Here is a 23,511-nt window from a genome sequence, read left to right on the forward strand (position 1 = left end):
TCAAGGTGTTGTTTTTATTAAGAGTTAAATATGGTACAACAGCAGAGAAAGTTAGATAAGCAATCATATGGATAGTATGTCATGGTAAAATGTTAAAAATGAACAGGGAAAAAACAATATTTAATATGTTAAAAATGAACATGGAAAAAACAATTAGAAGCATTCATCAAGCACCATTGTGTTTCTCCTCTCCAACTCCCCATTGCACTTCAAGAGCCATGTACAATACCTTTGATTTACCCACTATGGAGACATCTACAGAGGTAATATGCAGAAAGACATATCAGTGGTTATCAATACAAGGTGTTATTTTTTGATCGGTTCTACCGTGATTACGCAGTAGTCGTTTGCCTCGTTCGATTCAGCCAATCGAAAGTAATTTCAATGGAATTACTATATTGGGCACAACGTTTTCAGCTTGCATATTTGCAACATGAAAACAATCAACTCTTGCACAGCAGTGATAAAATCTCAACTCACAGGGGATACAGGACAGGAAAACCAACACCGTTTTCACAACGTATCCACTAAATACAATGAAGCAAACTTGAGGCACATAAACCAGAACTATAGAGTTATGGTAGTGCAATAAATGTAGATGTATTGGTCATGGAGAACGCCTTTAGGGTAAGCTTGTAATTCAGATGACTATTTTGAAGCCATTTAAGAGAAAGCTATACTGGTGTTTAAGACAAAATAATATTTCACCAGATCYGAAGAAAACATATACTAGGAAATAGAAATCAAAGTGTAGCTTACATTACCTGATAGTCTTATTTGAGTATGGGGGAAAACTAGATATAGTCACAGACTGATGGAATTCTGTGAATACCACTAGTGATGTATGCGTGACAACTCTTTACCGCATTCCATAAAAAAGGTTTCTTAAAATAAAATCTCACCTCCCTCACACCAAACATTCATGTATCGAGCTGGTACTTTCTCGAGAATAGAGATTCTCAAAATCACATTGTGAGTTAGCTTTAGATCCAAGGGCCCATCTTGCTAGCTTGACATTGAGAACACTACGATTATAGAAGACAAATTCAAAAAAATCCAGATGGCAGTACATCCACAAACCCCAGCCTCTACTTCAGACTAGAGGCACATCTCAGAGAGAGGGGGGGGGGAATGAGACCCAGACAAGCATTGGAGGAAAAAGTTAATCAAGACATTGTGCGCGACGATCAGCATTAAAGTGGCTCCACAATAGAATCCTAAAAATCTCCTCAAAAAGCTACTGGTTACAGCTTTTACATCTGGAAAAGAGGGGGAAAGGAAATAAAGAATTCAMGAACAAATAATTAACAAATTAGTTCTCAGATAAATATGAATGCCTATTGAGATTCTTACCTGTATAGGTGCAGGGTGTAGCCCCTTCTCTTGGTCTCCACCGATTTTCATACAGGAAAATAGATCACATACTGTTGGAGGGGCAAGTCGCTCCTGAAATCAGACCAAGGAACACAGTATTGTGAGTATGACCCAGCTTTAGCTTGAGGCTAAAAAGAGTCACTGGTTAACCASTGGTTGAGAGATTTCAAAACTAAAGAATGCAAAGACCGAGTTTCCCCAATCAGTCCATTACCCATAGCCTTACCTGAGCATTGGCCCGCTTGCGTAGAAGCCACTTGTCCTCCTCTGGTTCCGTGCTGGGTTGCTCCTTTGTGCTCTCCTGTCTCGGTGTGACAGCAGTGCTACTGTGGGTCTTCGCAGGCACGAGCCAGAACTCTGGCTGCAGTGGTATGCTGAAGGGGCTCACCCACTTGGGGCTGTCTTCCACCCTGCTGGCCTTCTCCTCCCCCTGGGAGGCTGGTTGAGACACCCAGGCTGAGAGGGATAAGGCTTGGGACGTAGGGCCTATGGTCTTGCCAGGCTTGCTAGGGTAGAGCCAGGCCTCCAGGATGCCCTGAACCTTCTGTTCTTGCTCTTGGTGGTAGAGGGTGGACTGTTTGCTGGGGTTGTTTTTGTCCACCGAGACCCCGTTCTTGTCCCGACCCTCCTTCTTGAGGAGCCAGGTGGAGAGGGCCTCTTTGCCGCAGTTCTCATCACACACACACTCGGAGAAGCTGGTGCAGGACGCGTTGGCTTTGCAGGACTGCTGGCCTGGAATGGCCTGCTGCAGCCAGTTGTCTACAGTGTTGGGTGTCTGGGGTGTGGTGGCAGCAGAGGTGGGGGTGGTTTTTAGGCACAAGATTTTTCCCAGGTTCTCAATCTCCACGGACTTGTCACAGCAAGAGCCGCAGTCTGATTTGAGCAGCCAATCGCTGGCGTGGAAGCTCTCCTGGAAAGGGTTGGAGACCTGMMMTGTGTTGGGGGTCTGGGYTGTGGTGGCAGCAGAGGTGGGGGTGGTTTTCAGGCACAAGATTTTGCCCAGGTTCTCAATCTCCACGGACTTGTCACAGCAAGAGCCGCAGTCTGATTTGAGCAGCCAATCGCTGGCGTGGAAGCTCTCCTGGAAAGGGTTGGAGACCTGCTTTTGCCTGTCAACATCAGAGGCCTGGCAGCTCTCGCTGGTGGTCTCCTTGGCAACAGTAGCTGGGGTGATGAGCCAGTCACTCAGTGTCTCCATCTCTGCCATCTCTTCCTCCTCCAGAGCCATTTCTAACTCAGACTCATCAATCTTCTCAATGGAGAAGTTTGAGCTGCTACTTGTGCTACAGATACTGTTGGTTCTCTCTCTGATGGGAGTCTCCTCCTTCAGCAGCCACAGCTCCAGGTCCATCAGGTGGCCCCAGGACTTGAGGAAGTCAAAGGGGGCCTTAGGGCAGGATGACTGGACGACAGAGGAAAGASAAGAAAACATTACCTTTTTGACTTTGTGACAGTCTGGGTATAAATTGGACCAAATATTTTTTCATGTGAAAATAGATGTAATTAAATATTTGTTTTTCTAGGAACAGAGTCTAGATAAATTATAAGCAACAAGAAAATGTATTTCACGCCTTCTGGTCTCACCTGAATTTCCTTGCGGGGGATCAACCAATCCTGTGGGTTCTTGCTTGACTGGTATCCAACTGGGGTAGTAGTCACTGGACGGTTTCCAAGGAGCCAGTCGGAAAGAGGTGCAGACTCCACCCTCTACATATAAGAAAACAAACAGGCGTGCATGTCAGTACAGTGCATTTCCTTGTGAGTGAGGACTCCATGCATGTAGAACCAAAGGAATCACAACTTCACATGGAAAGGGTCTGTGGCATGGTACAAACCAGTTTCTTAGCTGCGATTGGAAAGCTCTGCTGAAGCCAAGGTTGCTCGCTAGTATTCGATTTTTGAGGGACACTATTCAGCACAGGTCCTACTTCCATGTGCTGGGGAGGGAGAGAGGGAAGTTATGAACATTCTATCCACATTTAAAGGACATGTGGGAGATGTCAGGGTTTTATGTAAGCAGTAACCACAGATTGAGGAACTAGGGCCACAAGGCAGTCAGCGAGGAAAGCATAACCAATACCTTCACCGTGTTGTTCTCAAACTGCAATTCCCAAGATTCCCCCCAGAATATTGATAACATGCAACTGTATACCTTCATAGAACTGTACACCTTCATAGAACTGTACACCTTCATAGAACATGGGACTGTACACCTTCATAGAACATGGACTGTAGCAGCCTTCATCAGAATAAAAAAAAAAAAAAAAACCAAAAAATGGACCTGTACACCTTCATAGAACATGGGACTGTACACCTTCATAGAACATGGGACTGTATACCTTCATAGAACATGGGACTGTATACCTTAGAAAAGATTTCCCATGTTCTATAAGACTCTTTCCTTGACAACAACTGATATATCAATTTACATGTCTAAATCTTATGAAATGTACCTTTAACATTTACACGTTCACAAAGACTGGCAATGAGTACAGTTTTATGCCTCAGTGTTCAGGAGTTGGTTGTAAACCTCCATTAAGAGCAGATAGGGAGCTTTATGCGGGCAGGGTGACAGAAGAGGCTCAACCGGTAAACACACAGCCAAAGTTTAAACTTCTCAAATCAACATCGGGCATTGGGCTAAATCCAGTCTGAAGTGAATTTTGTTAGTAAGATGTGTGCGTGTGTAATTCTGCTTGTAGCTCCCAGAGGATCACGTACCTGGGTGGCAATGGTTCCAAAGGAGGTGATGGCCTGACGCAGGGAACGAGTGTCAGCCTGGAAGCTCATCTCAGGGGTTTCCTCAGGAGTCAAGTTCAGGGAAGATAACCTGAACACACAGAAGTAGACATTTCAGCCCCTTCCTCCCACAGTCAACTACATCTACCTACTTTACACATGCCAAACTTCAGGTTCTAATGTGACTATGCCCAAGTTATTTATAGAGGTATAATGGAAGCAAATACTGAAAGACTGAAATGATTGCTCAAGCGCCATGACTTAAACACCAACTGTAAACAATAATTGCAAATGCTGACTCCCAAATTACATTTAATTCAAGACAGAGGCCATTGTGGCAGCTCTTACTTTTCCATGCAGCTGGTGAGCTGGTTGGCCAGATTGTTGCTGTTGGAGTTCTCTAGCTGATGAATGAGAATGTCAAACTGGCCTCGGAGCTGTGGGCAGAAGAGAGAGAAAAGGAGACGATCAGACATGACACCGGTAACATGAGGAGAAGGTCAAAAGAGAGAAGAGACTAAATGGAACTTGGTCTTCAGAGGTTTCTGAGCAGACACTGTGCAGTGCAGATATTGTTGTGTTGTGCTGCAGACATGGGGGTACTACTCACACAGTGAAGCTGATGCAGCTGCGCCTGCAGAGCCTCTCCCTTTAGCTGCTCCACAAGGTTAATCTGCTCCAGCAGCCACACCTCACGGGAACGCATAAACTCCAGGTGTCTGCTGATACAGGTGTGAAGCTGGGACTTCACCTGTAAACACAAGAGAAATTAACAAATTAGTTTGCAAAAAATAAAAAATAAAGACCTGCATACACACACAAACACACTCCCAAGTCATGGCTGGGAGATGTCGCTCCTGCTGCTGAAGCTAAGCAAAGTCAGACAAGACAGCACACTGACCTATAGACCCATCAGAAGTCTGATTCTAGCGTCCAACACAGTCAACTACTATATCCACATCAAAGAGTAAGGGAAAACACCTTTGCTTTTACCTATTCCTCTGCTGGGTAGTCAGAAAAAGGCTGGATGATTCTCTAAGATGCAGTGAGACGTGAGCTGCTGCTGCAGTAGTGGATCCTCTGTCSTCTGTGTCCTCAGACTGCAGTGACCTGCCCTCTCCCTGCTACTGCCTTATAAAGGCGGGTCAAGGAAACTATCCGGTGGTCATGTTTCAATTGTTGTCTCTCCGGTCCCTCTGCTCGTCCTCATCACGAGCCACATACTAGTCATTAAAAATGTGGTCACGTCAGGAGGACAAAGACCCGTTTTATCACAGCTCAAAAGACCCATTTTAACATCACAGCTCTAACAGGGCTTAGCATATCTGCCACAGTTATGACATACAATAATGCCATGGATCAGTTTGTGGGGAACTAATGACTACCCTGCCATGTTTGCTAGGCTTCCCAGCACATCAACACATACACGCCCTATACCCATCTGCCTTCCTTAAGCCTATGGTGACTAACCATGTTGCTTGTCCTAAATCCCTGAAAACCACTGTGTTTACAGCATAGAGGCCATTGTATTAAAATAAAATGTTATTGCTCACATACACATATTATGCAGATGTTATTGCGGAGTAGCGAAATGCTCGTATGAGCCCAGCTGTGTGCTCCTGACATAACCGGAGCACAAACGGACCCAGTGGCAGTTCCTTCTGATCCACTAGAACAGGAGGGGGGGGGTCAACCCTGGATGGGACCACGGGGCTGTAAGAGGGTCCCCCTGGTGGCTTTACTCACCTCTCTGGAGTTGTCCTTGAGCTGGGCCTCAGCCCTCGTCACCCCACCGATGGCCTCCTCCAGCTGAGAGCGGGCCTGCACACACTGCCTGAGGGTGGCCTTCTCTCGCTCCTCCACAAGAGACATTCTGCAGAGAGACACAGTTCTTGTTACAGGGTTAGACTGATAACACGAAAAAAATGCTATTCTTTCTTTCCAAAGCCCTAAATCCTCCCTTGGTTCAGTGAGCCACTGTCTGCTTTCAGGGATCGATTGTGAGCCGAATAGGGGGTGCTCGAACAATCAAGTTCATTGCCTATACACCAATAAAGCAAATGCTAGTTTAATTCATGCACGAGTATGGAAATATTGTACCGTCAGCACTGAGCCTCAATTTCTGTTCCCTTTTACGTTGAAACCAACAAACAGGAAAGCGAGAGTTCTGTCCCTTTTCACTTCTGCTTTACATCCCTTAACACTAAGATTTTTTGGGGGGGGGAATAAGTATGAGATGTAAGAAATTAAACAAGGTGCACACACTCCCATCACAGTATTCATTTTGTCATTGTGACCACCAACAGGTGTAACTAAAGTGACCGATCAGAGTCCACGCTCCACAGGGAGATGGGCCTACTGTGCTTCAAAATATACTGAGTGCTGTAAACTAATAATTTACCTGTGTGGAGACACTTTTTTAAAATGATTTTTTTAAATGTAACTGGGCAAGTCAGTTAAGAACAAACTCTTATTTACAATGACTGCCTACACCAGCCAAACCCGGACGTCGCTGGGCCAATTGTGCGCCGCCCTATGGTACTCCCAATCACGGCCGGATGTGATACTACCTGGAATCGAACCAGGGTGTCTGTAGTGACGCCTCTAACCCTGAGATGCAGTTCCTCAGACCGCTGTGCCATGCGGGAGCAATGACTGAGGTAAATTTTAGCAAGGGAATTAAGTTAAAAGGAATATTTAGGCCTATTCATTCTGAATTGGTCTCATGGCTTGTTGTTAACTCGATCTTTACACCAGCTTTGAGGTCTCTCAATTGACATCCCTCACAGGCATAAGGGAGCCCACAACAAAACCCCATCCTAAAACTGCTGCTCAATCACTACCTGTCATACCCATTTTGCTGGGCTTTTGACAGACAACAATGGACAAATTATAGTGAATGTTCAGCATGCCCTCTAGGTCAGGTTCTCAAACTCAGTCCTGGACCCCCTCCCCCGCTGGGTGCACATTTAGTTTTTTGCCCTAGGACTTCACAGCTAATTCAAATAATCAACGCTTGACGAGTTGGTTATCATGATGAGTTGATGATTTGGTCCTGGGGGGGGGGGGGGGGAATAAACAGTAAACAATGTGATTAGATGTGTTGCAAAATACAGGTCCAGAATCAGACCGGATGCCCATCATTGATTTCACAGATCACCTCAAAATCAACAAGTGGGGTTACTCTTGGTTGTATTTGAATAAAGGTTCAATAAATAAATGTTAAAAATTGAGACTCCAGTGTTAGGCCTATAGCTTAAGCAAGTATTTCAATTCAGCTTAAAATTTAGGCCATAAAATCTCACTCCCACTTAAAACACTTCCCTTTCTATACATCCATCCATGTGAGTGCTTGTTCAAGCAGCTGACATAGGATTTATTCAATACTCAAGCTGCAAAGTTACTGAAATACACTGTTAATCATACAATACGATTAAGTATTTGATCACAGTAAAACGTAAGAGTTAAAAATTCACAGTTGTTAGTACACTTTCAACCATATATAAAACCAGTACCTTGCAACAAAGTAACTGCTACAAATGTCAGCGTTAGAGACTTGGTTGATAGTTTGTTAAGAGTAAAAGTAACGGTCTCCTGGACCAGGCAGCTTGCTTTTACTCTTTCTTTGGTCATTAGGAGACAACGCACACATTTAAACGTATTTCTCATMTTAAAATAGCACCGTCTTCGACAATTAACCGGTTGGTCAATACATGTATTAGCTCAGGTAAAATGGAGTTCGTCTCTACATGGCTTGAATCGTCAAGGCTGGCTATGCAAGAGACCGGCAAAAAATTACGTATACTTGAAAATCAACCGTACAAAGCCAACCAAACTCCAAGGCCATAGCTACCTCATGTTATGGAATGTTCAGCGATATCTGTCCGTTTAAATCCGCTGATGTTGCTCCCTTCTCTCATAAACAAAAGGATATGAGAGAATTGTTCGCTTTCATGATTTATCTTGCCACGAACCACGGCTGATCGCTTCGTCATTGGCTGAGTTTCAGAGCCTACGTTCAAGCAACCAAATCAAATGGGAACTCGGAAATCTCTGACTTCCGACTTCAGAACGTTCAAAAAAATTAGAACTCTTGGGGGGGGACTAGCTCCTACTGGGAAAATATATTTGAACGGTCATCCAACTCGGAATTCCAACCCGGGCCTCTTTCTAGAGCTCCGACTTTCCGACCTGAATCAAATCAAATGTATTCATATAGCCCGTCTAACATCAGCTGAATATCTCTGACGTCGTGATATGGGCTACGTATTTTTCCGAGTTCCCAGATGTTTTGAACGCGGCATAAGTCTCGCATTCCGCACGTACACCACGAATAGGAAAACAAGGGCCCTTCAAAGGCGGTTCTAAGACCGCAAAGCGAATACTTGTCAGCATTTTTCCTTTTGTCAGTCACACCAAAGAAATGCAGAGCAGGCACAGGCGCGTTAACGACACAAATAATGATTTGGTTCATTGGCTGGCTGTAATACAATTACTTACTGTCTTTATTAAGACAATGTGAAGAACTATTGGAAATCCCAAAGCAATCAAGTGAATTCGACATTTCTTGACATTGTAATAACAATTTCCATGTGGGCAACACACTTGCAAAGTTACCAGTGAGGGTCCAAGTGACAGGCTGCCATCCCCAAAAAGTGGGTTCAGTGTTTTAACTATAGTGATACATTGTATCGTGTAATGTTAACTAGTTTTAATATGTTTTGGTAATATCAGTAAGTTGCCCATCACTGTGTGTGTGTCCATAGATAGACAACTTTCACAATCATGTGTTGACAATCTGCTACTGTGGGGTGGGGTCTTCCTAGCCCAACATGTACTATTTTAAGGAACCTACCCTTACTCCTTAAAGTCCAAGAGGTAGACTGGCTCTGGCAGCCAAAACAGCAAAATACTTAATCTAATACTGAATCGATTCTCAATTGCGATACAGTTCTYGAAACARAAAGCCCTATACTTTCATATCACATCAAAATAATTTCACAAATGCAAAATATACACTTACTGTACACTGTTTTAACCGGATTTATCACAGTTGCAGCTGACAGTATTTTTCAGTGACAACACGTTTCTGGCGGCCTTCAAATCCCTCATGGTGTGCCCGATTTTGTTTTAAATGTGGACTCACATTTATTTAGGTATTGTGTTGGGAAGAAAAGTGCAATCATCACCTTGAAAGATTAGGAGCTCAATTCAATCCAACACSCATTGCCGTATTTACAAAGTAACTTTTTCCCCAATATCAAATTAACTCACAGATTGGTCTTGGGTAGTGTATAAAAATGTAAAACTACAACCTGGGCCACCCCTCATAAGTATGCTTTCACTTTTAAGAATTAGAAGTGTGTGGGCACGGGATGAATATTGTAAATAAAGGATCAAAAACTTAAAAAAAAAAACATCTTCCCCATGTCGGATTAGATCTCACAATAATCGAACTATGAGCCAACTTTTTTATATTTAATATTGCGTAAAGATTGTTGCTTCCGTCAATGTAATTGTTTGCATCCCCCATATATTTTTGGGGTATATACAGTGGGGCAAAAAAGTATTTAGTCAGCCACCAATTGTGCAAGTTCTCCCACTTAAAAAGATGAGAGAGGCCTGTAATTCATTCATAGGTACACTTCAACTATGACGACAATGAGAAGAAAAAAAATCCAGAAAATCACATTGTAGGATTTTTTATGAATTTATTTTGCAAATTATGGTGGAAAATAAGTATTTGGTCAATAACAAAGTTTCTCAATACTTTGTTATATACCCTTTGTTGGCAATGACAGAGGTCAAACGTTTTCTGTAAGTCTTCACAAGGTTTTCACACACTGTTGCTGGTATTTGAGATAAACTTTTGTTATTGTTATTAGTCCCACAATTCAGCTCCATTCAACCCCTCCCATATATCGCTTAACACCATCCATTTTGTTTTCTATTTGCCATATATTTTTCATCTGTGCTGCGATGCTTCACAAAATGACTGACCCTTTCTATTATCATAGCTTCTACAGTTGTAAATTAAAGATACATTTTTTTGCTAATAATTATTATATTATTGATTGACTGACAATGCCTTTTGAAATCACCCATTATAAATCACCAAGATGGACAAAGGGGGCGTTGTTGGGGCTGTGTTTCTGGACCTAAGGAAGGCTTTTGATACTGTTAACCATGAGATTCTCATCACAAAATTGTCCAAGTTCAACTTTTCCCTGATGCCTTGAGATGGATGAAATCATACCTTGAAGGCAGAACTCAGTGTGTCAGATTGAGCAATGAGCTGTCGCCCACTCTTAGCTATGATGTGGGCGTGCCCCAAGGGTCAATACTGGGGGCCCTCCTGTTCAGCTTGTACATTAATGATCTGCCTTCTGTCTGTACTGGGTCTGAAGTTCAAATGTATGCAGATGATACAGTGATAAATGTGCATGCAAAGAGCAAACAACAAGCTGCACAAGAACTCACTACTGTAATGGTCCAGGTTACAGATTGACTCAGTGACTCGTGTTTGCATCTCAATGTGAAAAAAACTGTTTGCATGTTCTTCACAAAGAGGGCAACAGATGCTACGGAGCCAGATGTCTATGTGTCAGGGGAAGCTCCAGGTGGTATCTGATTTTAAGTACCTTGGCATCATATGATTGTGAGCAGTTGTAATCTGAATAAAGGGAAAGGGCCATTCTTTAACATGGGATGAGACATTCCTACCAATTTACTAGAGAACCATTCCGGATTTAAGTATAACTTTGTATGACTGATGAATTTAGTGAGAGGTCTAGTGCTTTAATATTTAATCATTTCTGGCATCTGAATTCATATTCGTTATATAAATAGGCCTTTTAATTTTGTCTGGCTTGCCATTCCAAATAAAATTGAATCTTTTTTGTTAATATAATTTAAAAGCAGGTCACTAGGTGTAGGCAAAACTATAAGCAAATAGGTCAACTAGAGTTAATCAGGGTGATTTTTCCACAAATAGACAGGTATTAGATCTTATCCATTTTTCTCACTTTCTCTAAAAACCTACTGGAGTGAGTCATTTCTTTCTTTCGGGATTTGCATACCAAGTATGTCCACATGCCCATCAGACCATTTTATTGGTAAACTACACGGTATGTAAAAGCCTATTTTTTGTGTGATCTAATACGTAATACCATAATTTGGTTTTAATCCAGAGGTTAGCAAAAGTATCTAGATCCTCTATGAGGCTGTGGAGGTATTCTAATTGTGGTTTTAGAAGAAAACATGAATCTAAGCGTATAATGAGACCTTTGTTTGCCACGGATTTCTAATCCCTTCATATTATTGTTGGATCTAATTTTAACAGCTAGATATGCCGTAGTGGACAACCTTGTTTTACTCCAGTTTAAAACTTTCTGAGATGTAGCCTTATTTACACCTAGGTTTACTATACATAACTTAACCCATAAGAGATTCTACAAATTGAAATATTCTAGGCATTTATATATAAACTCCAGTTGTACTTTATCAAAAGCCTTTTTTTAATCAGCTATAAAAACCAGGCCTGGTGTCCCCGTTATTCCATAGTATTCTATTGTTTCCAGTACTTGTCTTATTTATCTCCAATGTAAAAAAAAACTGTCTGATTAGGATGAATCATATCTGACAATACCTTTTTTAGTTCTATGCGCCAAGCATTTAGCTAGAATTTTTTGGCATCACAACACTGAAGTGTAGAGGCCTCCAATTTTTTAAATGGACTGGATCCTGTTTCAGTAATTGAAATCAGACCTTCTTGTTGCGTGTCCGATAATCTACTGTTTATAGGAGTGGTTAAAACATGCTAATAATGGTTCTCTGAGCATATCAAAAAAGTTTGGTATACTTCCACTGGCATGCCATCCATCCCTGGAGTTCCCAGCCTTAAAGGCTTTAATTGCATCAAGAAGTTCTCCTCTGTAATTTGGTCTTCACATGAGCATTTCTGTCAGATGTTAATTTTACATTATTAATAGGGGGAAAATCCATACAATTAGCAATTTGTAACAAATTTCAATACATTTTTTGGGGTTGCATTTCTATGTTGAAGATTGAAAAAGAATTGGTGCATTTTCCCCATATTCCATCCAGTTCGTTTTATTTTTTATAATATATTACAAGATCTTTCTTGAATAAGTTCCTCCATGTCTTTTTGTTTTCCTCTACTTATTCTGTGCTCTATGGTACAAGTTTTTATTGCTATCTATCTGTTCGTCCTTCAATTTCTTTGTTAATATGGACTCCTATGATCTAAATTGCTTTTGTTTTATAGATGAGTACTGAATTGCAGGCCTCTAAAAGGCACATTTAAAAGTGTCCCATACAATAAGGGGATCTGCTGTACCCATGTTATGTCAGAAAGGCAATTTATTTCTTCTGTCCTAGTTATTAACAAGTTATCATCCAGTAGGCTCTAATTAATAATATCCTCACCAAATTCTGTAAGCCAATTGTTTTAGCAGACTGCACCCACCAATCAGTCATAGCAGGTTGGAAAAAATACAAAAAGTTGACATGACCGCCATTGTAATCTAGCCCTTGTTATGATGGATGTAGCTGTCAATATAAATATATAATCCTCATAGCATACATGTTTTTTTACTTTGTCAATGCACAGATGTGTATGAAGCTGGAAACAAACTATTTGAATTTGGTCATATGCATAACGTGCCTATTGTGCACGTCAGTAGTCTAGTCAAGGATACATCAATGAAATTATATTGGCACACTCCACTTACCAAGGCCATTGCCAAATAAGGCACACTGTTACCTGCTTTTTAGTAAGCCTTGAGGTGGTACCAACCAGCACATCTAGAAGGGAGAGTATTTCATACCGAACCCCTCGAGATGACGTAGAGGCACCTTCTCAAGGTGCCTCTACATCACGATTTCAATGGCAGAGTTAAACTGCTAGGGGCAAAGAGAGAGATAGATTTACTACTAAAATATAATCACTTTGCAACGAACTGTCAAAATGAAGACCAGAATTGATGTGTCTCACTATAACTAAAGTCTAAATCTGTTTTCCAATTTAAAAAAAATACATTTCAGGAAAGTTACTCTTTAACAAAACCCCCCCATACAGGACACAGCTTACTCCAATGACTTACTGAATGTGTATTTTTTTGTTTACCTAGGCAAGTCAGTTAAGAACATTCTTATTTACACAATGACCGCCTACCTCGGTCAAACTCTAACCCGGACGACGCTGGGCCAAATGTACGCTGCCCTACGGGACTCCCAATCACGGCCGGTTGTGATACAGTCTGGAATCGAACCAGGGTCTGTAGTGACACCTCTAGCACTGAGATGCAGTGCCTTAGACCGCTGTGCCACTCAGGAGCTATAATGGAACTTATAGTCATGATCAAGGGCTAGGGTCTTCCAATCTACAAGAGGTGCCATCAATTACACGCATGATCAGGTCACACACACAGCATCGGAGCTTCACAAGCCAAGAAGGTTGCTAGCTAATGATTTGCCTCATTTCTAGCTAACTACCTAGTTAGAAATGCAATGCCTTCAGAGAATATTCAACCCCTTGACTGTTTCCACATTTTGTTGTGTTGCAGCCGGAATTCAACATTTATTAAATAGATTTTTTTTCCCTCACCCACCTACCACACACACCAATACCCAATATAATGACAAAGTGAACACATTTATTGAAAATGAAATACATAAACATTTCATTTAACTAAGTATGCACACTCCTAAGTCAATACATTGTCTGAGTCTTTCTGGGAAAGTCTAAGAGCTTTTCACACCAGCATTGGAGAATATTTGCCCATTATTCTTTTCAAAATGCTTCAAGCCATGTGAAAATTGGTTGTTGATCATTGCTAGAAAACCATTTAAGTCTTACCATAGATTTACAAGAAGATTTAAGTCAAAACTGTAACTCGGCCACTCAGGAACCTTCACTGTCTTCTTGGTAAACAACTCCAGTGTAGATTTGGCTTTTAGGTTATTGTCCTCCTGAAATGTGAATTCCTCTTCCAGTGTCTGGTGGAAAGCAGACTGAGCCAGGTTTTCCAATAGGATTTCGCCTGTATTACTTTAGTGCCTTGTTGCAAACAGGATGGATGTTTTGGACAGGGTTTTCGTTAGTCGGTAAAAGCCGGCTTTTGGTCGATAAAAAAAGAGAAAATCCGATCAATTAAATTGTTGCCAGGCAAATTGTCCGGGAGAATAAAAAAATGGAAATACCAGTCTATGCGCTCCTACATCAAAGGCAAATATACTTCATAGCCTAATAAATCTTCAAGCTGCTTGTAACTCTGTGTCGGGTGTGTTTGTTTCTATTTTTACTCATGCAAAAGACACGAGGTCCTCACCCATAAGGGTCCTCAAAAGGGACTGGGAAAAACTGGCGAAGATTAACCCTGTTTCCACTGTGCCCACCGAGAGGTGATTCTTTCTCCAAAACAGAGTGAAGACGGCCTCAAGATCGCGCCTTCTTGAGGACATAGTAACGAGGCTAATGAGCATCGCAAGCTGCTCCAAGAATTTGGACAGGTTTGACTTTCTAACAGCAGCAGCTCACTGAGCAGGCCAAGGTCCGCAGCAAACAAGTAAATTAGAGGCAAATTATTGTGTTCGTCAGGCCTGGCTATCAGCTCTGCTTCCACCCTAGGCAAGATTAACATATGCCACCCGTGTCATGTATAGTATAAAGATTTGGAATCAATTGATTGACTTGAGTAATGATGTGTATCATGTGCAATTAAATTTATTTTAGATATGCTAGTGAATAAGCTCTTGGAAACAACACATCGTTGCCAACTATTCACATCGGAGTTACAARGTTGCAATCACTAGGCAGCCAACTGCCTATAGTWGGAAACAGYGTTGTTATCAATAAGCCACATATAGCACACATGATGAGTCACAACCCAAAGACATTTATTAACATCATCCAGTAGAACTATAAAAATAGTGAGAATTCGAGCTTGAGAAATAAGTGCGCTTCATTTCACAGGAGCATTGTAAAATAAAAGTTCTCTCTCAATGAACCAGCCTTACGAACCCTGGTTTTGGAATATTTTTATTCTGTACAGGCTTCCTTCTTTTCACTCTGTCAATTAGGTTAGTAATTTTCTGGGCAATTTTCTGGATACGATTATGATCAGGGTATTTCTTGTAATTAWTAGTGATCAGAAAAAAGTAAGCACACATCTTTCTCATGTCACTCAGTCAGTCAAGTGAGGTGCTAATTGGTTTAAATAATTCAACTGGCTAGTTTTGTAAGTCGCTCTGGATAAGAGCGTCTGCTAAATGACTTAAATGTAAATGTAAATGTAGTTTGTTTGTCTGTAAAGAGAAGAGTACATTGATCCTGGTGCTCTGATTGGATATACACTGCTCAAAAAAATAAAGGGAACACTAAAATAACACATCCTAGATCTGAATGAATGAAKTATTCTTATTAAATACTTTTTTCTTTACATAGTTGAATGTGCTGACAACAAAATCACACAAAAATTATCAATGGAAATCAAATTTATCAACCCATGGAGGTCTGGATTTGGAGTCACACTCAAAATGAAAGTGGAAAACCACACTACAGGCTGATCCAACTTTGATGTAATGTCCTTAAAACAAGTCAAAATGAGGCTCAGTAGTGTGTGTGGCCTCCACGTGCCTGTATGACCATCCTACAACGCCTGGGCAGGCTCCTGATGAGGTGGCGGATGGTCTCCTGAGGGATCTCCTCCCAGACCTGGACTAAAGCATCCGCCAACTCCTGGACAGTCTGTGGTGCAGGTGGATGGAGCGAGACATGATGTCCCAGATGTGCTCAATTGGATTCAGGTTTGGGGAACGGGCGGGCCAGTCCATAGCATCAATGCCTTCCTCTTGCAGGAACTGCTGACACACTCCAGCCACATGAGGTCTAGCATTGTCTTGCATTAGGAGGAACCCAGGGCCAACCGCACCAGCATATGGTCTCACAAGGGGTCTGAGGATCTCATCTCGGTCCCTAATGGCAGTCAGGCTGCCTCTGGCGAGCACATGGAGGGCTGTGCGGCCCCACAAAGAAATGCCACCCCACACCATGACTGACCCACCACCAAACCGGTCATGCTGGAGGATGTTGCAGGCAGAACGTTCTCCACGGCGTCTCCAGACTCTGTCACGTCTGTCACATGTGCTCAGTGTGAACCTGCTTTCATCTGTGAAGAGCACAGGGCGCCAGTGGCGAATTTGCCAATCTTGGTGTTCTCTGGCAAATGCCAAACGTCCTGCACGGTGTTGGGCTGTAAGCACAACCCCCACCTGTGGACGTCGGGCCCTCATACCACCCTCATGGAGTCTGTTTCTGACCGTTTGAGCAGACACATGCACATTTGTGGCCTGCCGGAGGTCATTTTGCAGGGCTCTGGCAGTGCTCCTCCTTGCACAAAGGCGGAGGTAGCGGTCCTGCTGCTGGGTTGTTGCCCTCCTACGGCCTCCTCCACGTCTCCTGATGTACTGGCCTGTCTCCTGGTAGCGCCTCCATGCTCTGGACACTACGCTGACAGACACAGCAAACCTTCTTGCCACAGCTCGCATTGATGTGCCATCCTGGATGAGCTGCACTACCTGAGCCACTTGTGTGGGTTGTAGACTCCGTCTCATGCTACCACTAGAGTGAAAACACCGCCAGCATTCAAAAGTGACCAAAACATCAGCCAGGAAGCATAGGAACTGAGAAGTGGTCTGTGGTCACCACCTGCAGAACCACTCCTTTATTGGGGGTGTCTTGCTAATTGCCTATAATTTCCACCTGTTGTCTATTCCATTTGCACAACAGCATGTGAAATTTATTGTCAATCAGTGTTGCTTCCTAAGTGGACAGTTTGATTTCACAGAAGTGTGATTGACTTGGAGTTACATTGTGTTGTTTAAGTGTTCCCTTTATTTTTTTGAGCAGTGTAGTAAAGCTGCATTTGGCTTCATAATTTCACCCGATCACTTCTCTGTTGCYGTCTGTTGGGTTCTAACTTGAAATATCCTTATTCATGTTAACATATTAGAACTGGCTATATGCAAATTTACTGAGTGAGAAAGGGGAGTGCAGAAAGTTTACATTCTGTCAGAACATGTTATGGTTAAATCTCATGTACCCTATGGAGTGGAGAAGGGCAACATCTGGTTTCAGTCACTGATAATGTATGACAGCTGTGAGTTAGGGAGGAGTGAGGAATGTGGGTCGAGGTCAGGTCAGATATTGTGAGGAGGAACAGTCCTATGACATACACACATAGGAGCCAGGGCCATGCCTACACCAATGAGAGGAACCAGTTCCAGTTCCTGCCTAGCAACATGGCTGTCTAGATGTGCAAGGAGTTGACTCTGACCAGTAGAGTGTGGAAATATGTGTGGAAACATGTTGAACAGTTTACTCAAGCCATTTCAGCTTTTGATTTTGAATTAATTTGTAAAAATTTCAAAAAACAGATTTACACTTAGACGTTATGGGTTATTGTCCATAGGACAGTCAATCTACTTCGAATTCAGGCTGTAACAACAAAATGTGGGAAAAAGTAAATGGATATGAATACTTAGTGAAGGCACTGTATAACAATCAAGCTGATATAGTGTATAGCTAGATAGCGATGTGCCCATGTGCCGCATACCCCTTTTCCCATTTTGTTTGACACCAGGCCTCAAACGATACCCCGATAAAGTTTTTTGGCTAATACTTTAGGTTATTACCCGCATGTYTTAGCTAGCTAGTATAATTAAACAAATGTAGTCTCCTGACTGCTTCATATCTCTTGAGTTTGTTCAATGAAGTATGAATACTTTTACCTACTAGCTAGCATTAGCGTAACAACAAGATAAGTCCCGTGTGGCTCAGTTGGTAGAGCATGGCGCTTGTAACGCCAGGGTTGTGGGTTCATTCCCCACGGGGGGACCAGGATGAATATGTATGAACTTTCCAATTTGTAAGTCGCTCTGGATAAGAGCGTCTGCTAAATGACTTAAATGTAAATGTAATAAGTATCTTCCGTAGGAAGGCGGAGGGGGGCAATTCATGAGTCTCGACATAGAACCCGTCGGGTGATTGGTTGAGCCTTCTTGAGTGCGTGACGTCTCACACATGCGCTATAGAGCCATCTGTTAAGCTAGCTCGCAATGCCGGTATGAGCAGTTAGCACCAGCCAAACAACAAGCCCACCAATTGTTATTTTTACCTTACGGTTGTGTTGCTTGGCGCAGCGGTCTAAGGCACTGGATCTCAGTGCTAGAGGCGTCACTACAGACCCTGGTTCAATTCCAGGCTGTATCACAACCAACCGTGATTGTGAGTCCCATAGGGGGGCGCACAATTGGCCCAGCGTTGTCCGGGTTAGGCCATCATTGTAAATAAGAATTCGTTCTAACTGACTTGCCTAGTTAAAAAAAAAAAAAAGTGAGCAAGTTAACCCAAATGTTTCAAAGCATAGGTCATGCGTCCACTGCCTGGCCAGTGATCTAGCTAGTTACACTTCAGTAATTAGTTATCCTCCTAAATACGGTCACTGGATACACTAGCTGAGTTGAACACATTTGGCTGAACACAAACTAGTAGCCAGTTGTTGCTGCCCATGGTGGAATCATATCTAACCCATTGGCTCCTGGATACTATGCTATGTCCACYTGGTCTCATWACTARGRGTATGTGACCAATACAATTGGATGAGCTCCTGAGTCTAGCTAACGTCGCGAATTAGCATTTTGCTAGCTGAGCTGTTTTATAAGAAAAACGGATGATATGAATTAATTAGTACAAATTTCAAAAAATAGAATTACACTTAGACGTTAGCTAGCACGCTCTCCTCTGCGATAATATATTAATGTCAGATTCGTATTATAATTAATGTTAACTGTAATTGAAGATGGTGGTTACTACTGGATTCAGATCCGATGGAGATAAATTGTCCGCCATGTTTTGGAAAGGGCTCAGCCTCAAAGAAGGTCAACCAATCACCCGACGGGTTCTATATCGACACTCATGAAACTCCCCCTGGTCATGGCTTTTGACAAATTAACGCCAGATTTGACTTTTTGTAGCAGGTTAGGAGAATAAGCTTAAAGCTAGGAGAAGGGTCAAATCTACTTCTGACGTTAATATGATAAAAGCTGGATCCCATCTAGGCATGAACATAACTTTCGTGCGCTAACGTGGTTAGCTAGCGGAGCTAACGTTAGCCAACTGAATATTTTCTAAACCTTTTAGCTAAATGTTCACATGCCACCGACCACACCTACCTTTTCCCCTTGTATTGCACTCTTGACTTCGAAGACATCGACGTGTACAGCTAAGTTAGTTAGCTGTTTTAAAATATAATTTTAAAAAAACCTAGTCAACTGCCCTTCTTCTCCCCGGATAAACCGTCCCGTGTCAGTGTCGTAACTAGTTAGAACAGCAACAAAGTCATACACCCAGCTATTTATACAATGTATCTTCTTAAAATCTGATTTTAAAACTAACATTAACCCTTACCATAACCACACTGCTGACCTGAACCTAAATTTAGACAAAACAACAAAAAAAGGTGTTTTCCTGAATTTAAATTTGGACTTTGTGGCTGTACTATCTAGTGGAAACCTAATGTCTGGGACAAAACGACAGGTTGTCTCGCACGGAAATCTCTCGCGATAGTTGTTCCACTACAAATAAGTGTTTATGCTTTGCTGCTATCTAGAGGTCATTTTTTAAAATTTAATATCTCTGCATTAGATCAATAAGTAGGGCAGGCTGACACGAATGAAAGCACTGAGCTACTACTATATAATAAAAACATCATAATATTTGCTGGACTATTGTATGTACCGGTATGTATGACATTGATAGTTATTTTTTTTGCCAATTGTCAGCCACTTCACCGAAATGCATTTGTGGAGATTATTATATGGATGAGGGTGGGATTATAMWAAGGATATAAGAAAAMAAAATACAATTTTATTTGTCACATGTGCTGAATACAACAGGTGTGGATTTAACCCCCTAGAATCTATGCCTGGTTCTACTAAGCTAACATATGGAATTGTTTTAAAATAGTCATAGACAAAGGAGATTATTGTGGACTACAGGAAAAGGAGCAAACCACCATTCTCATCGACAGGGCTGCAGTGGAGCAGGTTTAGAGCTTCAAGTTCCTTGGTGTCCACATCACCAACAAACTAACATGGTCCAAGCACACCAAGACAGTCGTGAAGAGGGCACAACAAAACCTATCCCCCTCAGGAGACTGAAAAGATTTGGCATGGTTTTTCAGGTCCTCAAAAGGTTCTACCGCTGCACCATCGAGAGRATCCTGACTGGTTGCATCACTGCCTGGTATGGCAACTGCTCGGCTTCCGACCGCAAGGCACTACAGAGGGTAGTGTGAACGGCCCAGTACATCACTGGGCCAAGCTTTCTGCCATCCAGGACCTCTATACCAGGCGGTGTCAGAGGAAGGTCCAAAAAAAATTCAAAGACTCCAGCCACCCTAGTCATAGACTGTTCTCTCTGCTACCGCACGGCAAGCGGTACCAGAGCGCCAAGTCTAGGTCCAAGAGGATTCTAAACAGCTTCTACCCCCAAGTCATGACACTCCTGAACACCGAAACAAATGGCTACCCAGACTATTTGCATTGACCCCCCTATTTTACACCGCTGCTACACTCTGTTGTTATCATCTATGCATAGTCACTTTAATAACCCCAAATGTACACTACCTTTCAAAAGTTTGGGGTCACTTAGAAATGTCCTTGTTTTTGATATAAAAGCACATTTTTTGTCCATTAAAATAATATCAAGTTGATCAGAAATACAGTGTAGACATTGTTAATGTTGTAAATGACTATTGTAGCTGGAAACGGCTGATTTTTAATGGAATATCTACATAGGCATACTGTACACTACATTGAAAGGTAGTGTACAGGAGTGATGGTTGCTGCACATTATCAGCAACCATCACTCCTGTGTTCCATTGGCACGTTGTGTTAGCTAATCCAAGTTTATAATTTTAAAAGGCTAATTGATCATTAGAAAACCCTTTRGCAATTAAGATCTCGCTTTTCTTTAAAAAATATGGACATTTTTAAGTGAACCCAAACTTTTGAACGGTAGTGTACATATTACCTCAACTAACCGGTTGAGTAATATATTTTACTACTGCTCTTTAATTACTTGTTACTTTTATTACTTATTCTTATCCGTATTTTTTAAACTGCATTGTTGGTTAGGGGCTTGTAAGTAAGCARTTCACTGTAAGGTAATACAGGTAATACCTGTTGTATTTGGCGCATGTGACTAATACAATTTGATTTGATTTGATACCAAGGATCATTTAGCCAGTGGCATAAAGTATTTAAGTAAAAATACTTTCAAGTACTACTTAAGTCGTTTTTGGGGGTATATGTACTTTAATATTTCTATTTTTGACTACTTTCACTTCACTACATTCCTAAAAAWAAAAAWAAACTTTTTACTCKATACATTTTCCTTGACACTCAAAAGTACTCGTTACATTTTGAATACTTAGCAGGACAGGAAAATTGTCAAATCACACACTTATCAAGAGAACATCCCTGGTGTCTCTGATCAATAAACACAAATGCTTAGTTTGTAAAGATGTCCATTTGGAAAATCTGACCATAATTCTATCCTCCTGATTCCTGCTTACAAACAAAAACTAAAGCAGGAAGCACCAGTAACTCGGTCAATAAGAAAGTGGTCAGATGACAGAGATGCTAAGCCACAGGATTGTTTTGCCAGCACAGAGTGGAGTATGTTCAGGGATTCTTCCGATAGCATTGAGGAGTACACCACATCAGTCACTGGCTTCATCAATAAGTGCATCGATGACATCATCCCCACAGTGACCGTACGTACATACCCCAACCAGAAGCCATGGATTACAGGCAACATCTGCACTGAGCTAAAGGGTAGAGCAGCCTCTTTCAAGGATTTGGGACTCTAACCCGGAAGCTTATAAGAAATCCCGCTATGCTCTCCGCCAAACCATCAAACAGGCAAAGTGTCAATACAGGACTAAGATTAAATCGTACTACACCGGCTCCGACTCTCATCGGATGTGGCAGGGCTTGCAAACTATTACAGACTACAAAGGGAAGCACAGCCACGAGCTTCCCAGTGACACGAGCCTACCAGACAAGCTAAATTACTGCTATGCTGGCTTTGAGGTAAGTAACACTGAAGCTCCATGAGAGCATCAGCTTGTCCTGGACGACTGTATGATCACGCTCTCCGTAGCCGATGTGAGTAAGACCTTTAAACAGGTCAACATTCACAAGGCCGCAGGGCCAAACGGATTACCAGGGCGTGTACTCTGAGCATGCGCTGACCAACTGGCATGTGTCTTCACTGACATTTTCAACCTGTCCCTGACTGAGTCTGTAATAACAACATGTTTCAAGCAGACCACCATAGTCCCTGTGCCCAAGAACACTAACCTAACCTGCCTAAATGACTACAGACCCATAGCACGCATGACTGTAACCATAAAGTGCTTTGAAAGGCTGGTCATGGCTCACATCAACACCATTATCCCAGAAACCCGAGACCCACTCCAAATTGCATACCGCCCCAACAGATCCACCGATCATGCAATCTCTATTGCACTCAACACTGCCCTTTCCCACCTGGACAAAAGGAACACCTATGTGAGAATGCTGTTCATTTACTACAGCTCAGCATTCAATACCATAGTGCCCACAAAGATCATCACTAAGCTAAGGACCCTGGGATTAAACACCTCTCTCTGCGACTGGATACTGGACTTCCTGACGGGCCACCCCCAGGTGGTAAGGGTAGGCAACAACACATCTGCCACGCTGATCCTCAACACTGGGGCCCCTCGAGTGTGTACTTAGTCCCCTCCTGTACTCCCTGTTCACCCACGAATGCGTGGCCAAGCACGACTCCAACACCATCATTAAGTTTGCTGTCGAAACAACAGTGGTAGGCCTGATCACTGACAACGATGAGACAGCCTATAGGGAYGAGGTCAGAGAACTGGCAGTGTGGTGCCAACCTCTCCCTCAATGTGAGCAAGACAAGGAGCTGATTGTAGACTACAGGAAAAGGCGGCCCGAACAGGCCCCCATTAACATCAATGGGGCAATAGTGGAGCGAGTCGAGAGTTTCAAGTTCCTTGGTGTCCACATCACCAATGAACTATCATGGTCCAAACACACCAAGACAGTCGTGAAGAGGGCACAACAAAATATTTCCCCCCTCAGGAGACTGAAAAGATTTGGCATGGGTTCTCAGATCCTCAAAAAGTTCTACAGCTGCACCATTGAGAGTATCCTGGGCGGTTGTATCACCGCCTGGTATGGCAACTGCTCGGCATCTGACCGTAAGACGCTACAGAGGGTAGTGCGTATGGCCCAGTACAT

General features: G+C 42.4%; 1 protein-coding gene and 1 non-coding gene across 5 annotated transcripts; one reads left to right on the plus strand and one right to left on the minus strand.

Annotated features, from left to right (window-relative positions):
- On the minus strand, positions 1 to 19,668 carry ncoa4 (nuclear receptor coactivator 4). 4 transcript variants are annotated; one of them, XM_023970409.2, is made up of 10 exons: positions 19,369 to 19,668; positions 5,860 to 5,986; positions 4,724 to 4,864; positions 4,462 to 4,550; positions 4,096 to 4,204; positions 3,210 to 3,311; positions 2,959 to 3,081; positions 1,601 to 2,776; positions 1,354 to 1,446; positions 1 to 1,259 (listed from the first exon to the last, which is right to left on the minus strand). In XM_023970409.2, exons 1-10 carry the CDS (start codon positions 19,404 to 19,406, stop codon positions 1,254 to 1,256), a joined length of 2,004 nt encoding a protein of 667 aa, XP_023826177.1. In that variant the 5' UTR covers positions 19,407 to 19,668; the 3' UTR covers positions 1 to 1,253. The 4 variants fall into 4 exon arrangements, with proteins under 4 accessions (XP_023826177.1, XP_070290989.1, XP_023826178.1 ...); XM_070434888.1 differs by lacking the exon at positions 19,369 to 19,668 and adding an exon at positions 18,312 to 18,659; XM_023970410.2 differs by lacking the exon at positions 19,369 to 19,668 and adding an exon at positions 7,967 to 8,123.
- trnat-ugu (transfer RNA threonine (anticodon UGU)) lies at positions 17,960 to 18,032 on the plus strand. Its single transcript has one exon. It is a non-coding gene; the product is annotated as a tRNA-Thr (tRNA).
- Positions 19,669 to 23,511: the final 3,843 nt, after the last annotated feature.

The sequence above is a fragment of the Salvelinus sp. IW2-2015 genome, linkage group LG25 (assembly GCF_002910315.2).
Source record: "Salvelinus sp. IW2-2015 linkage group LG25, ASM291031v2, whole genome shotgun sequence".
Lineage (NCBI taxonomy): Eukaryota > Metazoa > Chordata > Actinopteri > Salmoniformes > Salmonidae > Salvelinus > Salvelinus sp. IW2-2015.